The following is a 20,743-nucleotide window of genomic DNA, read 5'->3' on the forward strand; positions in this document are numbered from 1 at the left end:
AAAAATCATTACTAAGCCAGCAGTAATTCCCCAAAATAGAGCTACCAAAAGAAAGATCTAAAATGTTGGAGTAGAAAGGGTTTGAAGCTCAGTTTGAGCTTTTTCCTAATGTACTTAGAACATTTCTCTCAATTGCTCAAAAAAAAGGTTAAAAACTGAATTTGTATTCTTCACTTGCCAGAATCTCAAAAGAGTTAGAATATGATATTCCTACAACGTCCTCAAAACTACAAAACAATTTCAATAGCTCCGCAGGATATTAAAACCTCCTGGTAGCTTCTCATAAATTCAGTTTTTGGTTTCCAGCAAGTAGTCAGACACTAAGTTCAACTCTTATTGAAGATAAGAGTAGGTTACCCATTAAGCATAAATACAATTGACTTAACTTTTTTTTTTAAACCCACTGACCTTATTAATGCCACAGCTGAGAAACTGGGAAAGGCCTGTCTAAAGATATTCATCTAGAAATGACAGAAACAAATATGGCTTACCTCCAATGGAGGTGAATCTAATGATGCTTAAACCCCACCCAGAATGAGGCATCACTACAATCACACTTGCATTTCCAAGACCATTGATAGAGAGCTACATGAAATCTTGCAGAAGACTCAGTAATGTAAAAAACAAAGAGTGAGACTATAGACCAATAGAGTCAATATTAAAGTAGTATTGGGCTCCTTTTTCTGAAAAGGACAACAGTAACACCAGTATCCACATTCCAGTGATTTAAGCTATAACTAGAGAAATTTCATTAGATATTAGAACAAGCATTGACAGCTAAGATGTATAGTCAAAAATTCCACAAATACTGTTCTCAGATACCATGCCATGCACAAAGGACTCAAAACTATAGACATCTATAATTCACCACAGGAATAGGCAATGTCTTCTCCTTTCATCCCCTTAATAAGGCTTATTTCTTTTTTTAACTTGTGGATGCAAGAAATAAAGAATCTTCAAGAGGAAAAGCTGCCTTCTGAAAGCAAGTTATCTGCAGTGTGAGCATAAAGATAGGCCTTCAAATACCCAGGTAAAATCTTGAGGGCTTAAGAAGGGGGGCGGTTAGTCTCTACTTGTTTCTCCACTGCCTTTCTCCTCTCTGTCTCTAGAAAAGGAGGAGATTCCAGATACCAGTTGAGCCTCAGTAAAAGTATCTAAATCTCCCTCTTTTCCTCTCTCTTTCTCTCTCCCTTCCTCTCTCTCTCTCCCTCTCTCTCTCATTCTCTCTCTCTCTCTCTCTCTCTCTCTCACACACACACACACACACACACACACACACAGTATGATTCTTAAGGCCATCTTAATCATCTCTCCTCTTTCCAAAAAGAACCTTCAGGTGCAGCATCCATTTGAGGTAAAATTCAAACCTGGAGGAGAGGGAGAGGCCCTGCTTAGGTTCAGAGAGCAAACCCTTTACCAACACTGTGCATTGCAAGTTACAAGCACTCCTAAAAAGGAGCAGAAGTGTATTATCTTCTTCCATGACTTCAGGAAGAGGTGGGAGAGCTGAGTCATGGGAAGATCTGAATTTTACCATTTTGACTTCTTGTTACTCTCTCTAGTAGAGAGTATGGCTTTGGGAGGCAGACAATTCTAGGCTCAAACTCTAGCCCTGATTCCTGGTAGCTGTACCCCGGAGTGAGGTAACCTCTCTGACCTCAACTTCCTCATCTGTAGCATAGTGATAATAACACCCCCCTCACAGAAAGGCTGTGAGTTTTCATGAAATCCTATATTTTATTGCCATGTAAGGTGTTAAAATGCTACACAACTGTCAGATAATCGTAGTAGTACTATTCAGAATTCATAGCCTCAATCCTTTGTTGTGCTAGAAGTTAAAGCCCTTGCTATTTCTCTCAAAGTGCTCAATTTAAATCTCAGAAACACTTCATCTTTACTCCATCTTCAAAGATTACTCTGCACAAAGTCCAGCCTTACATCCAGTACAATTCACCATGGCTGTACATAGTACATATTTGGGTACAATTTTCTATTAAAAATCACACTATAACCAACTTCTTATGTTATAGCATATGTTGAGATTCTCATTCCTGCTTTTTGTTCCTAATAAGCTTTCATGGGTCAGATGCTAGGTGTGCTGGATGTTTTACATGCATGAGCTTTACATGTGTAAAACTTTAAAGAAGATAAAATCTATAAACAAGTAAGTTAGACACATTGCCTCCATTTTCCTTCCCTTATCAAGTAACCAAACTTGAGTTGGGAAGGGTACCCAAGTCCAAAGTCAAGCATATCCTCTTCTTCCTTTCTGCTTCCTTTCTGAGAGTCAGACTTAGGTTACACATAGGAGAGCCACCGTGAAATTCTACACTCCCGGCAAATATAATGAGAATGTAACACAAGTCAAGATGAATAATAAGGCCATTGAAGACAGCTTTATTAAAAGCCACACAAGGGACTTAGAGTGCAATTAACAACATCTGGTGTGGCCTTTGGTTGTCTAATAAGCATAAGTGTGTCATCTTCTCTGAAACAGGTGAGCAGTATTTAGATGGGAAAAAAAATTAGAGATGTCTTAGAACATGTTAATCAGAAAATCTGCTTCAACCTGAATTCAACTGTATCACCATCAAAATAATCTCCTAAAGGGAAGGGGATTAGATGTCATCATAAAAATATTCATGTGATTCATTCTGAACTCCTCCCCAAGATGAGTGTCCCACAGATTCCAAACCTCACTCTCCATCCCATGCTTCATAAATCTAATGGGCTCCCTTCCACATGAGTAAATTTTCCATACTCCCAGACTACTGAACCAAGTATCTAGGGATAGCAAATTACAGCAGCCCACTTCCTCTCATTGGGTCCTACAAACACTAGGCAGCCCCCACAGGCCTCCAAGTGAAACCCCACTTGTCCTTTGAAGATTCCAGCCCCAGTATCGGAAGAGTTTTCTCTGCATTCTAGTGTAAGGTGCAAAGTCACTGAGAACAAAGCTCCTGAGAGCTTTGTTAAGTGGGGTTTTCCCTAAAATTCACTTGTCCATACAACTTATAGGTTAGATCCACTGCAAACATACATGAGATCACGTATTAAGGTTTTAGTAGCCAAGAGTTTTCCTTGAATTTATATCCCTGAAGGAAAATAATATTTGAAAAAAACCTCAAATGAAGCCATGAGTTCTTCACAATGGTTTTTACTCCATGCTTTCAGAGCCAAAGATGTATTAGAGTAGATGCAATGTATCAGCAGGGCTGTAGAGAATGAGTGGGAGCACATACTATAGGCCTCAATCCAAATCCTCTTCAGTCTCCAAAATGACTGAGAGGGCCGATATGGATACTCAATCTAGGAAAGAGATTGAGTGCTAGGAAAGAGAAAGAATATTCCGGGGTCTGAGGAATCAGTGCTACCCCATGTGTGCTTGATTTTGCAAGAGTTTTCATCTATAATGAGTTGGAATTTTAAAAATACAAACTGGTTCTTTACCGCAGGCAGTTTGAGAAGTGGTGTTCTACACCTAAGTTCACAGCCTTGGCTGTTCAGTGGACTCAGGGGAGTGTTAAAAGGTACTGATGCTTGAGTCTCAATCCCAGATAATCTGCTTTAATTGGAATGTAATGCAGCCTTGGCATTGGGATAGTCTTTAGAACTCCCAGTTGTTTCTAATATGCAGCAAAGTATTTGAGAACCACTTTCCTCATACTGGTAAGGGATCAGGGGACATATTTGGGGGTTAATGAAAGGGGAACCCACAAAAGTAATTATTTATTTATTTTATTTATGTTACTTTGAAAATTTGGAAGATAGTTTAAAGTTATTATTCAACATTTATTAAAAATAAGGGTAAAACAGACCGGAATGCTATGATATACAATCATGTTATATATAATTTTTAATGAAAACTTTTTATTGCAATGTAGCAGCCACACAGAAAATTACACAGACCTGAAATGCACTGCTTGATGATATTTTCATAAGGTAAATACATTTGTGAAACCAATATTCAGATCAAGAAACAGATCATGCACAATGTTGTTTGCCCCCATGTTATGACATCTAAAATAGCTTCCCGCTGGGAGGAAATCACGATAATGCACTCCATTACTATGAATATGACATTTATCTTGGTCTACAGTAGATCTAGTTTAAGTTGGAAGATTTCAAAAATAGAAATAGAAAGGACAATGATACTTCCTGGTAAAGATGGCAGGTTGAATAAACACATCTTTATCTGTTCTTTCAGGAAATTCCACTAAAATGACAATATGTGAATTTCTTAAAGGCATAAATCTACAGAATCAAGAGCAAAGATAATAATGACAATTAAGGAGCTAGCAAATAGTAAATGACTTTTCTGGCCTGAGAAAACTAAAACCTAAACTGAGGGCAGAGGAAAGTAGATATTAGTCGACTCACAACATATAAAAGGGATGCTAGTGAGGCTAAAATCAGCAGCCTTCGTTTAGTCTGTTTAAGAAGCCATCAGGCTTCTTAATCCCCACCGCTCACTCCGTACGTACAGAATTTGATTCTGCCTCCCTTAACCCTACCAAATGCCAGGCTTTACTCTCTGGAAAGGCCCAAACAGGAGTCTACAGGAACACCAAGCATGGCTGAAGATGGAGTACCATACCAAAATCATGGAGGAATTAAGTGAATGTATGTACACCACTCACAGAGATGCCCGAACTTCTTTCCTACTTGATTCCCAAAATGTTAGCAGCCAACCAAGAGATTAGAAAAGCCTTCTATGATTCAAAGGAACAGATCTTAAGAAAATGATTTTGAATGTTCCCAAGGAAACAGCACAGCTATTTGAAATAAAATCATAAAAGACAAGCTCCAGTTGGGAGACAAGTCTCCATAGGTCTTTCATTTCTGAAGATCTTGTGCAGAACCTGACAGCTTTTCGTTCTGGACTACCTTTTTCAAGTCCCTGTATCGTGAAGAGTTTGGAAGATACAGATAATGTCTCCCTCTAGAAGAGAGGCAGGTTTGTTTGCAAACATCTCGCTCTGAAGCAAAGGTTGGAAAGGTTTGTGTACAGGCCATTATAAATCATTGGGATTTCCTAGGCTGAGGAGTCCTCAGCTGTGACACAAACCGACTATAATAATGAGGATCTACCTTGCTGTGCTCCATCTTCTCCCTGTGGAACTTAGGGAGCAAAGGGAATCATGGTGAGTATGAAGCTCACATTCCATGCTGGACTGTAAGTAATAGTCCTTTGTCTCTGACCCAGGAGCCTTATGTCTTCTGCTAGCATCAATGAAACTGCAACAGGCTGACTTCTTAGTTTGCAAGTGGTATAAGACCCTCCATGGTTCTTGACCTCCTTAACCATTCCCACAGATTCCAAATAGTTTTGGAGCCCTCCATTCTAGAATATAAGCAGGTAAACAAAAATCACAGAATTCCAAGTATGTGCTAACAATCATAAAAACTGTTAAAAAAGCATCCTGGAAAAAGCAGCCCATTCAAGAGAATAAAACAAAACAAAACATATTAGTAATATCCTCAAGGAATAAGAGGAGCTTATAACTAGAGAACTTTACATATCTATAAACAAGAACAAGATGCTGTATGTTTAAAAGAAATATTAGGAAAACAAAAGAAAGCTATTACAACTTTAAATGAAACTTTAAGTAAGAAAAAGTTAATAAAAGAGTTTTAAAATAAAGTCAAGAAAATGTCCTGCAAAGTACAACACACAAGAGATGAAAAACACTAGAGTCTGGGTACTTCATTATAGCATAAGCCATTAAGTTAGCCACGCCCTCTCCCCCCCCCCCCCCCCGCCCCCGGTCCCCGCCCCAGCTTCCTGCAAGGGGATAAATTTCCTTACTGCTTAAGCCAGTATCAGTTGAGTTTTCTTTTAGCCAAATTCATCCTGGGGAGACTTTGGGAACCAGTGTGCCTTGGAAAAGGATAAACTGGTTTGTGGTCTGAAGCAGGGGATAAAATGGAAGTGGTGCCTTTATCAAATAAATAAAGTCTTCTCCTCAAGCTGTTTATTGCCACAATTTTGCTGCAAACATTGAAGATGCCAGCAGCTATGCTATTTCCCTTTAGCAAATAACTGTTTTGTCTCACAATGCTTCCCACTCAATTTTCTGTATGTATATGAATATCATCTAAGGAGAATGCCTAGCCTGTAGCTTTTTGGGAAACATGAAAGTTTGCCATGTCAAACAAACTGTACCTGGGGAAAAAAGTAGGTTGTGCTGCTTTGGTGATAAAAGAAGTTTGCATATCAGTATAACTTGCTGCCTTACACATCAGCATGCAGTAGCATCCAAAATATTGTCAATGATGCCACAGAAAACTTTGCCTAGTGCTTAAAAGTCAATTGCATCAAAACCAGTAAAGAGAATGTAGAAATCTTCTTGACTACCTGGAAGCTAATGTCTTTCCAGAAACCATGACTTGAAATCTTTGAGTGACATTTGGGAAGACATTTGTGTCACCTCTGAGAGAAAAGGGAAGCCCATCCTTGGAATAGTCACTTCAGGAAGGAGAAGTTCATTTTTCACTTTGCTTACTTTATAGATATAAACATGACAGACTGTGTCATTGAAAGCTTTAAAGTCATTATTATAATGCAGCTGAAAACCACAAGTTCTTCTGGAAACACAGCTCCTCGGGAAAGTAAAGGATCCAGAGTGACACTGTGTCATGAAATTTCAGTGCAGATAAACAGTCTTGGAGTATCTAGATACACTGCCGGATATATTTGAAAGCTAATTATGCTTAGACAACCTTAAAATCGAAACACAAATTCATCATCCTTTCTTTGCTGTCAAAGACAGCATGGATGATGCAGATCTCACCTCAAAGATGACCTCATTGACTTGAGTGCATATGAAATGATGATTCCCATGCCTAAAACCACTCCAAAATTTCCGCTTCTTATTCAATCCAGATGACAAGAGCTTTCTCACTAAAATTCACTTTTGAATAAAATTGAACCTCATCCCTATTTTAGTTAACAAATTTGGACTATTTCAATTTTTCCAGACATTGCCATTAAATTTTGTACACATTCTATAAAATAGAAAAACAGACACAACTCATCAGAATTATCATCTTTATAACCCATTCCTGTGAAGTAATAAATTTCCAGGGTAATAAAATAAGCTGCATGAAAACATTTGGCATATATGTGTACTTTGGGAGAAGGGGGTAATTTATAGCTTTATCTAGATTTTCAAAGATTTCTGTGCCCCCCAGAATGTTAAAGGATAGAAACACTAGAAACACTAATAGAAACATTAGATAGAAACATTAGAAACACTAATGACTACCGCTCTACGCTATGGAGTAGTCCTTCAAGATAGTACATAATTACCATGTCAAGTCATAGGTGATTTCTAACATGATTTTAATCCATTATCACCTTGTAAACTAGTAGTTAAGTTTTCAAATGTGATCTGACCCAAGTCCTAAGAAGTTGATGAGGAAATTCCTATAAAACTGAAATTATCTTTCCAAGTATGATGCATTAGAAGCCTCCTTAAGAAACATGACAACTGAATGCAATGTGTCAGGCCAGATCCTGGACCAGAAAGAGAACCTTAATGGAAAAACTGGTGAAATCCAAATAAAGCCTGAGTTTAACTAACAGTAATGTATCAACACTGGTTTCTTAGTTTTGACAAATTTACACTGGTCATATGAAATGATAACAATGGGGAAAATGGGTGAGGGACATACAGTAATTCTTTGTATTATCTTAGCCACTTTTCTGTAAATTGAAAAATATTTCAAAGAGATGATGTTTTGCAAAAACTCTGCTTGAAATCTTTAACAAGGCTTGATCACATATTCAACAAATATTTATGGAGTGCAGAGGCACCATTTTGTATGCTGGGCACATGGTGCTGAACAAAATGGATCCATCCCTTTCCTTAGGGAGCTAAGAGACTAGTGGGCAAGAAGACCATTAAACAGTCACAGCAATCAACATAAATTGTAACTGCAGTTTGTAGTAAGCACTGTAAAGGAAAAGTACAGAGGAGAGAGGTGCAAAGCTAGAAAGGCCTCTCTGAAGCAGTGGCACTTAATATGAGACATGAGGGATGGCTAGGAGCCAGTCAGCAGCATGAGGAGTAAGGAAGAGCATGTTTGCCAGCCAGGAGGAAAGAAAGGGCTAGGAACACACACCTTTATGCCTAAAGCATAATCACAGCATGGAAGAGTGTTACCATCTGAAGAACTGGACTCTGTAACGTCTTCCTTATAGTCTGGGTTTAAGTTTTTATAGTTTTCCAAAGAGATATGGAAAGCCACTAAAGACTTTAACCAGAAGAATGATCCAATTGCTGCTTTCAAAAGATCATGATGGTTGTAAACTAGGAGTATGACAAGAAGCTCCTGCTCAAGTGCCCACATTAAAAAAATAATAAGGAAAAATAATAATAAAAAATAATGAGAAAGAAAAAGTTCTCAACTTCTAACTATATTTGTTCTAAAAAAATCCCTGGTAAATAATCATGTCATCCTAGATTATATATATTGCTTCTTTAGAACCTGCCACCATAAGACTTGCAAGGAAGATGGTGTCTCAAAAGGGCTCCCAAATCACTCAATCTGGACCTTTCCTCCAGAATGACTATGATTAAACATAGGTATGAACAAAAACACAAGAAAGACACCAAAGTCCAATGATTTGGAGCTTATCAAGGTATCAGCAGCTAAAGTCTGCAGCTCTTACCCCCTTGGGAATCCTAGCTTTCACAAGAGATGAAGAATTCTTAGTATGTCTGGTTTTAAGACCACAAAATCATTATTGACACCTCACTAGTACCATCTTGGCATTAGCCCAGGACTAAATATAGAAAATCCTGGACTGCAGAAAAGTGTAATTTTCAATGCCTGTTTAAAATATATAATGTTAAACGTCATCCTCAATTACTATAGAAGTAACTGGTATGTTGGCCTATCTGACCTAAAAAATGAAATATATCTTCCAAACTTGATGTAAGTGGTAGCACTTCAATAAAACTTAGTAAGTAGTCTGCAGTACTAGTTGGGTTCTTTTAAACAGAAGGCCCTAGGGACTTATACTCTCAACAGACACTTGGATCTCCTTAGTTTGTAGGAATATAGTATCTTTAACTTCACTAAATATTATTGAGATATACTCTAAAAAGAGATCAGAATCAGAAGAAAGAAAAGACTGGATCTTGACAGAAGTCTATGATTTGATACAAAAAGCTTTTTTATGCAAAACTCTGTGAACCAAATAGCTATTAAGTGGACTGTCCAGCCAATTGCCCCTCTTCTCTGGAAACAATATTTTCCCCTGCAGTCAAAAGGGTTACAGGAGAGAGTTTCTGGCAACATGATTGGGTAACTTGACCCTACCCCAAACCACCACAGTCAATAGAATCAAGAGTGTGCACTTGACACAAATTGGGCCAAAGAGTCCCTTTCTCCGGGAATCTGAATTTAGAAGTAAGAGATTCTTGCTCAATCTGTCTGCTCTCTTGAATAGAGGACACGTAAACACTGGAACTGCTGGCAGAGGCTATTTTCAACCATTTGGACAAGGAAATTGAGAAAGCCAGCCTGCAGGAAGAGACAAGAATGGAGAACATGTGCCAGAAAAAAGAGATGAAAAGCAGAGAAAGAGGGCTTCCTATTTTCCCTATCACACTCCAGGACCTGATGCTAGCTTATACCACCCTACCCTTGCCCCTAAAATCCATGGAACACGACCAGTATCCCTTCAATCACTCGTTTTTACTTAAGCCTGTTCAAATGGAATCTTGTAACTAGAAGACAAGCCCTCATGAACGCTTCAGATCTCTCCATTTTATTTAGTCTCAAATAACTGAGAACCAGCTTGCACAAAAATTTTAAGGCAAGATCTCTGCGAGGAGAATCTAATTCCAGCCTCTCAAAACAGAGAAGTGCAACAAAATTAAAAATGCTTATCCTAAAATATTAAGCGGAAGAGAAGCAGGGCACAAAATTGTGTATATATCAGAATTATGACTACACTATAGTTTATATTTGTCAGGAAGTGAGGCCCCATACACATTAGGAAGAAGGAAATTAGCCAAAATAACAGTAGTTACAATGACAAGATTATTTTCTGTTTTCTCTATATTCTTCTGGATCTGTAAATAATTAACACTTTGTGACTTAAAAAAATTAACTCCAAAGATTATGTAGAAATATATAATGTGTTTATAACACAATGATGTATTTTTTAAAGTAGAACATAAAATACTGTTACATTTATTGCTGTATAAAAAGGAACTGTCCCTTTAAGACTCAGCATATTAAAGAAACATTGTAACTTCCAACCCACTGGCTCCAAATTAATCTTCCACCTTCACTTCCTCTTCACCTATTTGCCCTCCCAGTCCAGTCTAACCCTACTTGCCCCCATCGCATGCTAACCATCTTCAAATGGGATTTCATACTTCCCCTCCCCCACTCTCTCTTCACTATACTCCCACATCCCTGGCACCGCTCTGCACTCCCTTCTACTTTGAGGTCTGCATTTTGTATCTCCAGACATGCAGAGCCATCCTGTCACTCATAGGCCCTAGATTTGTCTCCTCTCTTTTAGATCAACCCACTGGGAATAACCTCATCACAAATGGCCTCCAGCCCATTTTAAACTATCCTTAGGGGCAATCCAGGTAAGTGTTACATACTGCCCCTTTCAATTATAGCACCAGACAAGCCACAAGTGGATAAGGAATGGAAGGCAACATCCAAAAATAAAAACCATTGTGAAGTTGGATAATTTGTAAATGATCTTTAACAGGCTATAACACAACTTTCAATAACAATTCAAAATACAATGCTGCATATGGGAGGGGAAAAAGTGGTAAGTCACTTATTTTCCAGGAAAAAGGGAGCAAGCCTCTCTGATGATGAAACCAATTCTACTGGTTTCCTCCATAATCATTAACAGCTTTCATATATTGAACAGGGCATTGTGCCAGACATTCTGTATACATTATCTTACATAATCCTCCCAATGACCTACAAAAAAACTATTATTCCCATTTTACAGAAACAAAATTGTTGATCAGAAGAGTTAAGTTACTTATGCAAGTTTTCTTTTTAAATATTTATTTATTTATTAGAGAAAGAGAGAGACAGAGAGAGAGCAGGGGGAGGAACAGGAGAGAATTTTCAAACAAATTCCCCACTGCGAAGCCTGATACCAAGACCCTGAGATCATGACCTAAGCCGAAATCAAGGGTTAGATGTTCAACCTACTGAGCCACCCAGGTGCCCCGTTATACTTGTGCAAGTCTGAAAGGCCTTATAAAAAGTAGTAGAACAGGATCGTTATGTCTTTGCATTAGGCCTCATGGCCTCATGGCCTCAAACAGGCCTTAGATAGGCTTTCTCAAGAAAGTAAATCTGCGATTTACTTTATAATGTTAAACCACGTATTAGCTAGTAGTAGTAGTAGTAGTAATGGTATTTTATAATACAAATACCCAATTTACATGTAAATTTATATTTTAAATGAAAAATACACACCAAAAGAAGCATTGTAAAAATGACTTTATCCAACATTAATAACACACACAATAATATTCAGTATCAACATAGCCCTTATACATTACAGTTAAAAACTATATTACAAAGACTTCTCAATACCACATATCAATGGTAATTATTTATAACTGTTTACAAACCAAGCTTATTAAGGTAAAACAAAATACAAACTAGGAGAAATATTTATTGCATTCATTTCACTAGGAAGAGACAATTTTATAACCTACTCCATTAGAGTGGAGTAACTTTACAATTTTTAACATTACTCCAGTTAAAGTGCTTAAGTATTATGTATTATACCATGAAAACCAATAGCAATCATTTCAAAGGGGAGTGGGGGAAGGACCACATTGTATCTCTAATTCTAGTAACTTGTACTACTCTGTATTAAAAAGAAAAAAAAAGCCTTTGCCCCCATTTAAGCACAGAAAATGTGATGAAGTAAGAAGGATGAAAATGCAGAAGTTACAACCACAAAGGTAAAGGGATCACAAAATACCATTTGGTGTATTCTCATTCTCATTCTCTGAATAGGCACATCTATTCTTAGCTGGTATATTTTTTCTTTCCCTCCAATTGCTACCATCGTGTACTCTTTCTTTTTCTGTGTGAAAACAATTAACTCGCCAATTTCTTCAAAGGAAACTATAATCATTCATCCACTAGTACAATAAACTTTATTGAGCACCCAGAATGTACTAGACACTTTGCCTAAGAGGAAAATAAATAAATAAAGGTAAGTCCCTGCCCTCCCCAAGCTCTGTGGGTGAGAGAGCCTTGTGTAAAGTAAACAGCTGAAAATAGTGTGCTAAACGCAGGAGCAGAGGTGAGTACACAGTATTATAGGAACACAGCGGGAGGATTAACCCAGCCTGGAGCAATCAAGAAGCTTTACAGAGGACAGCACGTTTCAACTTAGCCTTTAAAGATAAATAGGAACTTTCCAAAGAGTGATGAAGGAGACACACGGAGAGGAAGCTGTCTGGCTATAGTGTAAAAAGGCACTGAGGCGCAGAAAGAGCATGGAGACAATGATATTATCAAAACAACAAGCTCCTTGATGAGATACTGACCAAGTTCTATGGAGGCCATGTGAGCTATGAAATTAAAAAGCAAACAAACAGGGGCACCTCGGTGACTCAGTCGGTTAAGCGTCTGCATTCGGTTCAGGTCACGATCCTGAGGTCTTGAGATCAAGCCAGAGTCCAGCTCCCTGCTTAGCAAGAAGTCTGCTTCTCCCTCTCCCCCTCTCCCTCTCCCCTGCATATGCTCTCTCTCTCTCTGTTAAATAAACAAATAAAATCTTTAAAAACAAACAAAAAACAAACTTTGCCAAAAATCCAATGACTTCAGTAGATTAAGGTGTTGGAATAAATGGAAGACTATGAGTACACTACATTTACTAAAAATATACAGACCAATGAGAGAAACATTCAGTATGAAAGAAAAAGAATTTGCATGTGTTTATGGATACAAAAACGACTGAAAAGATTGTGTTAACAAAATGTTAATACTAATCACCTCTGGGTGATGGAATTATGAGTAGTTTTGTTTTAATCTCTCTTTGCTTCTCTGCCTTCCAGATTTTCTGCATTAAGCATGCATTACTTTGGCAATTAGTTGGGGAAATATGTGCTAAAATAGAACAATGTAAGCTGGGCTCAGATTGTGGCATGCTAAGGAGTTTGGACTTTATTACACAGAAAATGAAGATTTATTCCAGGCATTGGATCAGGGATGTGAGATGAACAGATTTTGCATTTTAGGAAATTAAATGTTGTTAAGGTGTGCATACTGGATTAGAAGGGTTTGAGGCTGGAGGAAAGATGTGATGGATAGAACTAAGGCAGTGTCAGTAGAGACAGAAAACACATATTTGGGGAAGAATAGACAGGACCTCCTAACTGAATATAGGGTAAGAAAAAAGGGTAAAGGTTTAAGGATGACTCTAGGTTTCCAGGCAATTGGTTAGATGCAGATATTGGAAGCCAAAAGGCATAATAAGAAGGAAAAGGCATATTTTAAGGATGGACTGCTGAATTTAGTTTTATGCGTGACATCTTAGAGGACATCCAGGTAGGAATTCTAGTAGGAAGTTTGAAATGGTCTCAGTTCAGGAAAAAAGGATGCAGATACACAGTCTCATAGGAGGTGGTGAAACTATGGGATTGAATGAGTTTGCTCAGGCAAAGTTGGGTGAGAAGAGACAGCAGAAGCTGGAACCTTGGGACATGCTAAGTCTATAGCAGCAGTCAGAGACGTCAGAAAGCCAGAAGAGGGGCAGCCCAGGTGGCTCAGTGGTTTAGCACTGCCTTTGGCCCAGGGTGTGATCCTGGAGACCCGGGATCGAGTCCCATGTTGGGCTCCCTGCATGGAGCCTGCTTCTCCCTCTGCCTGTGTCTCTGCCTCTCCCTCTCTCTGTGTCTCTCATGAATAAATAAATAAAATCTTTTAAAAAGAAAAGAAAGGCAGAAAAGTCAGACTTTGGTAGAGTTGTTTTGGAGAACAAGGTGGTCAACACTGGGATCAGAGCAAGGGGAAGAAATTTTACTATTGCAGCTACCAACAGTAAACAACCACAGAACCTGGTCACTAACAAAAGGCCAACAGGTGCAAAAGACAGAACAAAGAGAGGCAACTGGTCACCCTCTGAGATAGAAGGCGTTGTCAAGAGAAGCAAAGTAAACATGGTAAGGATTACCAAGTAAGGTTGTTCCGTGGAAGTTGGAACTTTTTTGAAAGCTGTTGAAGCTGACCCACTGCATGGCTGTTCTGAGGCAGCAACTTCTGTGCTTTTACAAACAACGAAACTGATGTGCACAGGGAAGATCAAGGAGTCAGTTCCTGGCAGGTTTAAGACTAGAATCAATCTCCAAAACACTAGGGTTTAATTCACTACACATCAGCATATTGCCTCCTTCTGCAAACACAAAAAGAAGGCTCACCCCAAAAATATCAGGTATGCAATATAGTAAAATATAAACTAATTTATCCTTTGCCTTGACTTAATGGAAATAACTTCTCACAACATACAGCGCTCTCTCTGACCATCACCTCTTGTCCTCCAGCTAACTTCCACTACCCTTTGATCCCACTGAGACTGCAATCCACTGATCCTACCACCTCTTTACTCACTGTCATTTTCTTGATTTCCTCTCCTCTGCTTACCAGCTTCAAATGCTGTGGTCAATTACTACAGTAATACCTTCCCTGCTTCTAGTCACTACCCTCCTGCCCCTATTATTTTATTAAACCCATTGGACAATATGCAATTCTGGTTAAATCCTTCCCTTCACTTGCTCCATGTCTTCATTGTATCAGTGACTACAACAACCTACTGACTGCTCTCACTTTAAATTTGCGGCCAAAAGCTTACAACAGGCCCTCTGCGGCAGCCAGACAACCTTACTGCATGTCCCCAGGCTGTTCACTCTCCCTACTTAATTATTCACACTTTCTCTCTCCTCCAACCACTACCACTCCTTCCCTGGCCTCACTGTCAGTTGATTCCTTGCTTCCTCTTTGGAGAAAACTAAAGCAACCAAAGAGAACCTCAAATGACCCCCCACCATCTTGGTTACCCACCTTTCAGATCCTGCACCCACTTCCTCTGCCCTATATCCATGAAATGTCCTTTCTCTTGGGCAATAGGCTCCATATCTTATCTCTCCAACATTGTTGGTTACTCTATTGAATCATTCGCAAATGACAGCATGCAAACATGCTGTTATTTCTTCCATCAAAAATAAAACTTCTTAATCCTACTATCCCCATTTCCTCTGCTCCCCTTGCACAAAAATCTTTGAAGAATTCTCTATACTCACATTTCCAAGTCCTCTCTCTAATTCTCTCATATACATATTCTAGTCCTTTTATTCTACCTATCTGCTTTGTCAAGGTTTTAGTCAAGGTCACCACTGATCTTCAATCGCCAAAGTCAGTGGTCAGTTACCAGTCTACATTTTACTTAACTTTTCAGCAGCATAGGACTCAGCTGATCTCTTCCCTTTAAAACTCTTCACCAGCTTCTGGGGTATCACATGCTCCTGGTTTTCCTCTTACCTCCCTGGGAGCTCCTTTTTGGTCTCCCTTAGTGGTTTCTCTTCTTCTCCACAGCCTCTTAATGTCTGAGAGCCCCTAGGGTTCAATCTTTATTCCTCTTTTCTTCTCTCCATAAATTCATTCCTTAGAGATTTTGTCAGTCTTAGGCTTCAAATACCATCCAAGTGCTGAAAAATCCCTAATTTATGTCTCTAATCAGATATTTCCTCTAAACTTCATCTCCCATTACATTTAACATTTCCAAAATATTATCCTTATCCCCTGACCCCCTAAAGCTTCTCTACCTCGAAGTCTTCCACACTTCAGCTACTGGCAACTCAAAGTTGGTAAAACCAGAAAAGATAAGATCATTTTTTTGATCCTCTGTCCTGTAGATGCTATATCCAATCCATCAGGAACCCCGTTTGGCTCTAATTTCAAATATCTGTATAATCTGACCACCTCTTCCCACCTGCACTGTTACCACTCTGGTTCAAGGCACCATCATCTCTCACCGAAGTTATTACAATAACACACTAATCTCTCTGCTTCCACCCCTGCCTGAATAGAGCAGTCAAACTGATAAGACAAGTCACATTACTCCTTTGTCAAAACCCCACAAAGGCTCCTCAGCTGAAGGACTTAAAATGACCAGTAAGGCCCTACTTTACCTGAGCCCTGAACCCAGGGTGACCTCACCTCCAATCACTCTCCCAGTTGTTCACTCCACTCCAGCCATGGAAAAGCTCTATGCTTTTTCTCTAGCAAGGCACATTCCACCTCAGAGCCTTGCATTGGCTGTTCCCTGGAGCAACTTCCAGATGTCCACATGTCTAACTTTTTCACATACTTCAAGGCTTTGCCTAGTTGTGATCTCCCCAGTGCAACCTGGAGCAACTTCCAGATGTCCACATGTCTAACTTTTTCACATACTTCAAGGCTTTGCCTAGTTGTGATCTCCCCAGTGCAGCCTCACCTGACTTAAAACTTGCTACAATTTCTACCCAGTTGCCATGCTTTAAAATTGTCACAATCCCTACCCACCTCAGAATTTTTCATTCTTTTTACCATGTTGTGATATTTTTAAAAGCACCTATCACCTTGAAATATGCCACATTATTTATTTCTTTGTTCATTATTATTGTCCGTCTCCACTCACTGAAACTTCAGCTCTAAAAAGGAAAAACATTTTTGTCTGTTGTGTTCATGGATGTATTCCTGACACATAGGAGGTGCTCAATTAACACTTGTTGAACAGATGAATCTATTTCCGTTACCAGGCTGTAAGTAACTCAAGACTAGACAAATGCTTCCATCATTTCTGTACCTTGATTACTATCCTGATAATATCATACCCTGATAATATCATAAATACTATAAATTATATAATATATATGTGTATGTATGTATACACATACACACATATTTGTTTCTTATATCAGCCTAACAGAATTTCTTGTGGATTGCCAAGGATGGCAGCAGCATGCATTAATAGGAGGCTGATCACTGTTGCATTTTCTCATAGACGAGTGCCCACCTACCTCTAAAAAGGTAAATGGCATAGATATCCAGAGATCATCCTTAAGGCCTCATATATGACCAGTCAGAAAACGGGAAAGTCACCTATCCTTCACATATCATATATTCCTCACCATAGCCTTTTCCTAAATATATCCCTCCAGACTTCCCCCAAGCTGTTGCTCATTCCTGGTAACAGCTAAATCAATTGACCATATTGTACTGGTTTGCTTCAATGTGTTTGTTTACTAGTTGAAGCCTGCATTAAGGGCAGGATTATTTCATGGTGCTCGGCTGCCTGGCTCTCTTCCAGCTCTCTCCTCTCCTAGTCTCTCACTGTGCAAAATGGCAATCTCTTTCTACCTCTGAAAGCACAAATATTCTGAAAGTTATTTGACTATCATGTAATTCTCTGTCCTTGTGAGATGCTGTCCTCACTGAGCTCTGCAGCCTGAAGTTAGGTAAGTGCCCATCACAAATTACTATGGCAAATGTATCTAGGTCCCTTTTACCTTCACTTACTGTCTCAGCCAATGCTCTTCCCTCTTTCTGGCCTATTATTCTACTGCAAATGATACATGAGCAGTTATTTGAATCAGTACGAAAAGATAATACGAACATGATTTTATCTTAAATGTCACTTTTCCAGGATTCCATTTGGTTTCTTCTTTATTAACCAAAGTTCCATTGTTATAAAAATTACAATAATAAACTACTCTGAGTCCTGTAATTTCACAGACAGCTTCTCCATTCCCTAAGTAACCAAAATCCCATTGTTCCTAATTAAAATATTTAAAGGTGAAATCCAAGTAATCTCCACATGGTATACTAGCGCTTCCACTTCAGTCTCTAGGGTTAAAAAAGAAACCCTTCGCCAAGGGGGGGGGAGGGGAGAAGTTTCTGAGTCTATAGTACAAAAGCTTCAAACTGCATTCCACAGTGTGTTATTTTCTTTCCAGAAAATTCTAACACTATATAATTACTTTTGTATGGAAAATGAATAATGTAAGCTTCTAAAAACAGCTAGACAGAAACCATCCAAATCAGACAGGCCTTTCCTGAAACCAAATGAAATATTAAACGAGAAAATATCTCTAGGAGAACAAAGCTCTTGGATTGTTATTAAATAGAGATGGAACATAGTGGGGGAGAAAGTTACGGGGGGGGGGGTGTTTTCTCGTCTATGGTGTCAGGGTTTGTCTGCTTCAGAGAGGCTGTAGCATTGATCAGACCAAAAAAATGCCACAGGAAAATACCAATCAGAAATGCATCTAGGATCTTGCAAGGTTTCCTGTTAAAAATAACAGCAAAAACATCAATTAATCTCCATCTATTGCGACAGAAGTGCATTGATAGAGGAAAAGCGAAATCCCACCTGCATGGGAAATAAGCCGCAACTAGTCCCCCAATTCGGAGAAAAACGAGCTTCACTCGGTCCCTGGCTGAACTAATTCCAGCAAAGATAGCCAGTGGGTTCGTGTGTTGGGGGAGGGGGACAGAGTAGAGCGCACCTCATCGCCCTCCCCCCAAAACTGCTCCAGAAATGTGCAGGCGTCGGCGCCGCGCGACCGGGCCCGGCCCGCAGAACGCCTGTGCGGAACGCAGGAGCCTGCGGGGCTCCCGGGCAGCCGCGACGTGCGGCGGGCGGCGGGCGGCGGGCGGCGGGCGGCGGGCGGCGGGCGGCGGGGGGCGCGGGCGCGGGACCCGGCGCGCCTCCCCCTCCCACCCACCCCAGCCCCAGGCGCTTGCAGGGGCTCCCGGGCTCCGGCGCCGGCGCTCGGAGACCCGGGCAGGTCCTCCGCCTGCCCCGGCTGGAGCACCTCGCAAAGGCATTTTAGCAGGAGTAATTCCCGCCCTGGCATCGTCTGGACAGCCCGGGTGAACAGCCGAGCCGGCCTGCGCCGGGACCCACGTCTGGCTCGGCCGCCCCCGCCGGCCCCACCCCCGAGCCTACCCAGCCTGCGCGTCCCGCGCCGGCCCGCAGCCCTGCACCCAGCGGGTCGGGGGGCGGGGGGGCAGCGCAGCGCCTGCGGAGGACTTTCGGCTAATGAAACAGCCACGGCAGCCTCCCCTCGGGTCGTAAATAAGCCGGAGGTGAGCCGGCCGACGGCCGTCAGGGGCGCGCATCGGGTCCCTCCCTGCGCTGCCGACCCCGAGGCTCCGTGAACTAACTCTTGGGCGCCAACCGCCCGGGCCGCGTGGTCTCGCGGGTTCAGCACCGAGGACAGCGGACGCACTTTTTGCCCCGGCGGCCCCGCGGCCCGGCCCGTAGCGCGAGCGGCAGCGGCGGGGCTGCAGGTGTCCGGACGGCGCGCCCTCCCGCATCCCTCCCGCTCCGGCGCCTGGGGCGAGGCAGCCCCGCGGCGTCTTACTTTTCTGGCTGGAGTAACCCGGGTAATAGCCATAGTAGCCGGTGATCCGCAGGATCCGGTCCTCGATGGTAGCCACCCCGTTGGGGGCCGCCTTGACATCCATAGAGAGCGCCGGGCGGCGGCCCCGCGGCGAGCGCAGCGCGGGGCCCGGGAGCTGGAGCAGGTGCCGCCGCCGCCGCCGCCGCCGCCGGTGCTGATGTTGCAGCTCGTGCTCCCGCGCCCGGGCTCTGACTCCACCGCCCGGCGCAGCACCGGCTCCGCATCACAGCGGCGGCGGCGGCGGCGGCGGCGGCGGCGGAGCGGCCCCCACTCGGGCCGGCCTCTCCGTCAGCCTGGCAGCAATCCCGCCCGCCGCCCGCCGCCCGGCGCACTGCTGCCCGAACAGCGCCCCCTCACCTCCGACGCCCACCGCAGCCGGCGCGGGAGTGGGCGCCCCACCTGGCCGCAGGCTCTCCCTCTTAACCCTTCTGCGCCCCTTCCCCGAAGCCCACACATCCCCCCAGCCCCACCTGCCCCGAAGCCCAGACAGACATCCCCCCAGCCCCACCTGCCAGAAGGGATGCTCGGCCAGGGGCTTGGGAGGAAACGCGGTGAGATGGTGGCGGGGGCTCAGGGAGGAGCGGCGGAGGCGGTTGAGACCCAAGCGGAGCCAAGTGTTAATGTGAGAGGAGCACAGTGTCGCTCGGGGAGGTGAACCCTGGGGGCGCCGCGGGGTCTCGGTCCACGCTTGGCGTCGACACCACCTGGGCCCAGCAGACAGGCTAGCCTAGGAGTTAATCAGTCCTCAAAACTTGCCTAGACGACAGGGAGTCTTTTCTTAAGATATGAAAAGAGGGGGGGAACCCCCCCCCCCCCAGAGGCCTCAGCAGGTGGTAGGAGAAGTGATTATCCGGGTATCGTGGACACAAAGACTTTAAAAGATGAGGCCCTCGAATCTGACGTCCCGGTCCAGACCCTCAGCAGCCCCCAGAGAAAACATCAAAGGCGTGGGAGGGAGACTCAGCTGCACGCAGCATGTTTATTTTGCCAATTTCAAATGCCTTTAGGAGAAATAATTTTCTCTTTATTGCCAAAAAACATCAGGGGGGAAGCCCTTCAAACTGTAAATATCTGGACGGATGAAAGTTTTAGCTACAGTCTAGAGACTTTTCACCTGAGTCTAGAATGTCCTTGAAGCTCTGTGTTCAGAGTGAACACCCTCCCCCCAGGTGTGGCTCATCTGTTCAGCGAGACACCCACCGAGTGAGAATCCGTGAGCAGCGAGGACGATTCTTTTTTTTTTTTTTTAATTTTTATTTATTTATGATAGTCCCAGA

The 20,743-nt window shown here is 42.0% G+C and overlaps 1 protein-coding gene across 1 annotated transcript in view; it reads right to left on the reverse strand.

Annotated features, from left to right (window-relative positions):
- The window catches only part of SLC35F4 (solute carrier family 35 member F4), a 226,633-nt gene extending 206,937 nt beyond the window's left edge, over nt 1-19,696 (reverse strand). Inside the window, exon 1 of the mRNA XM_072761648.1 lies at nt 19,428-19,696. Within this exon, the coding sequence (XP_072617749.1) occupies nt 19,428-19,530 (103 nt within the window). The 5' untranslated portion in view covers nt 19,531-19,696. The remainder of the gene's footprint in view (nt 1-19,427) is intronic.
- Between the last annotated feature and the right edge of the window lie 1,047 nt (nt 19,697-20,743).

The sequence above is a fragment of the Vulpes vulpes genome, chromosome 6 (genome assembly GCF_048418805.1).
Source record: "Vulpes vulpes isolate BD-2025 chromosome 6, VulVul3, whole genome shotgun sequence".
Lineage (NCBI taxonomy): Eukaryota > Metazoa > Chordata > Mammalia > Carnivora > Canidae > Vulpes > Vulpes vulpes.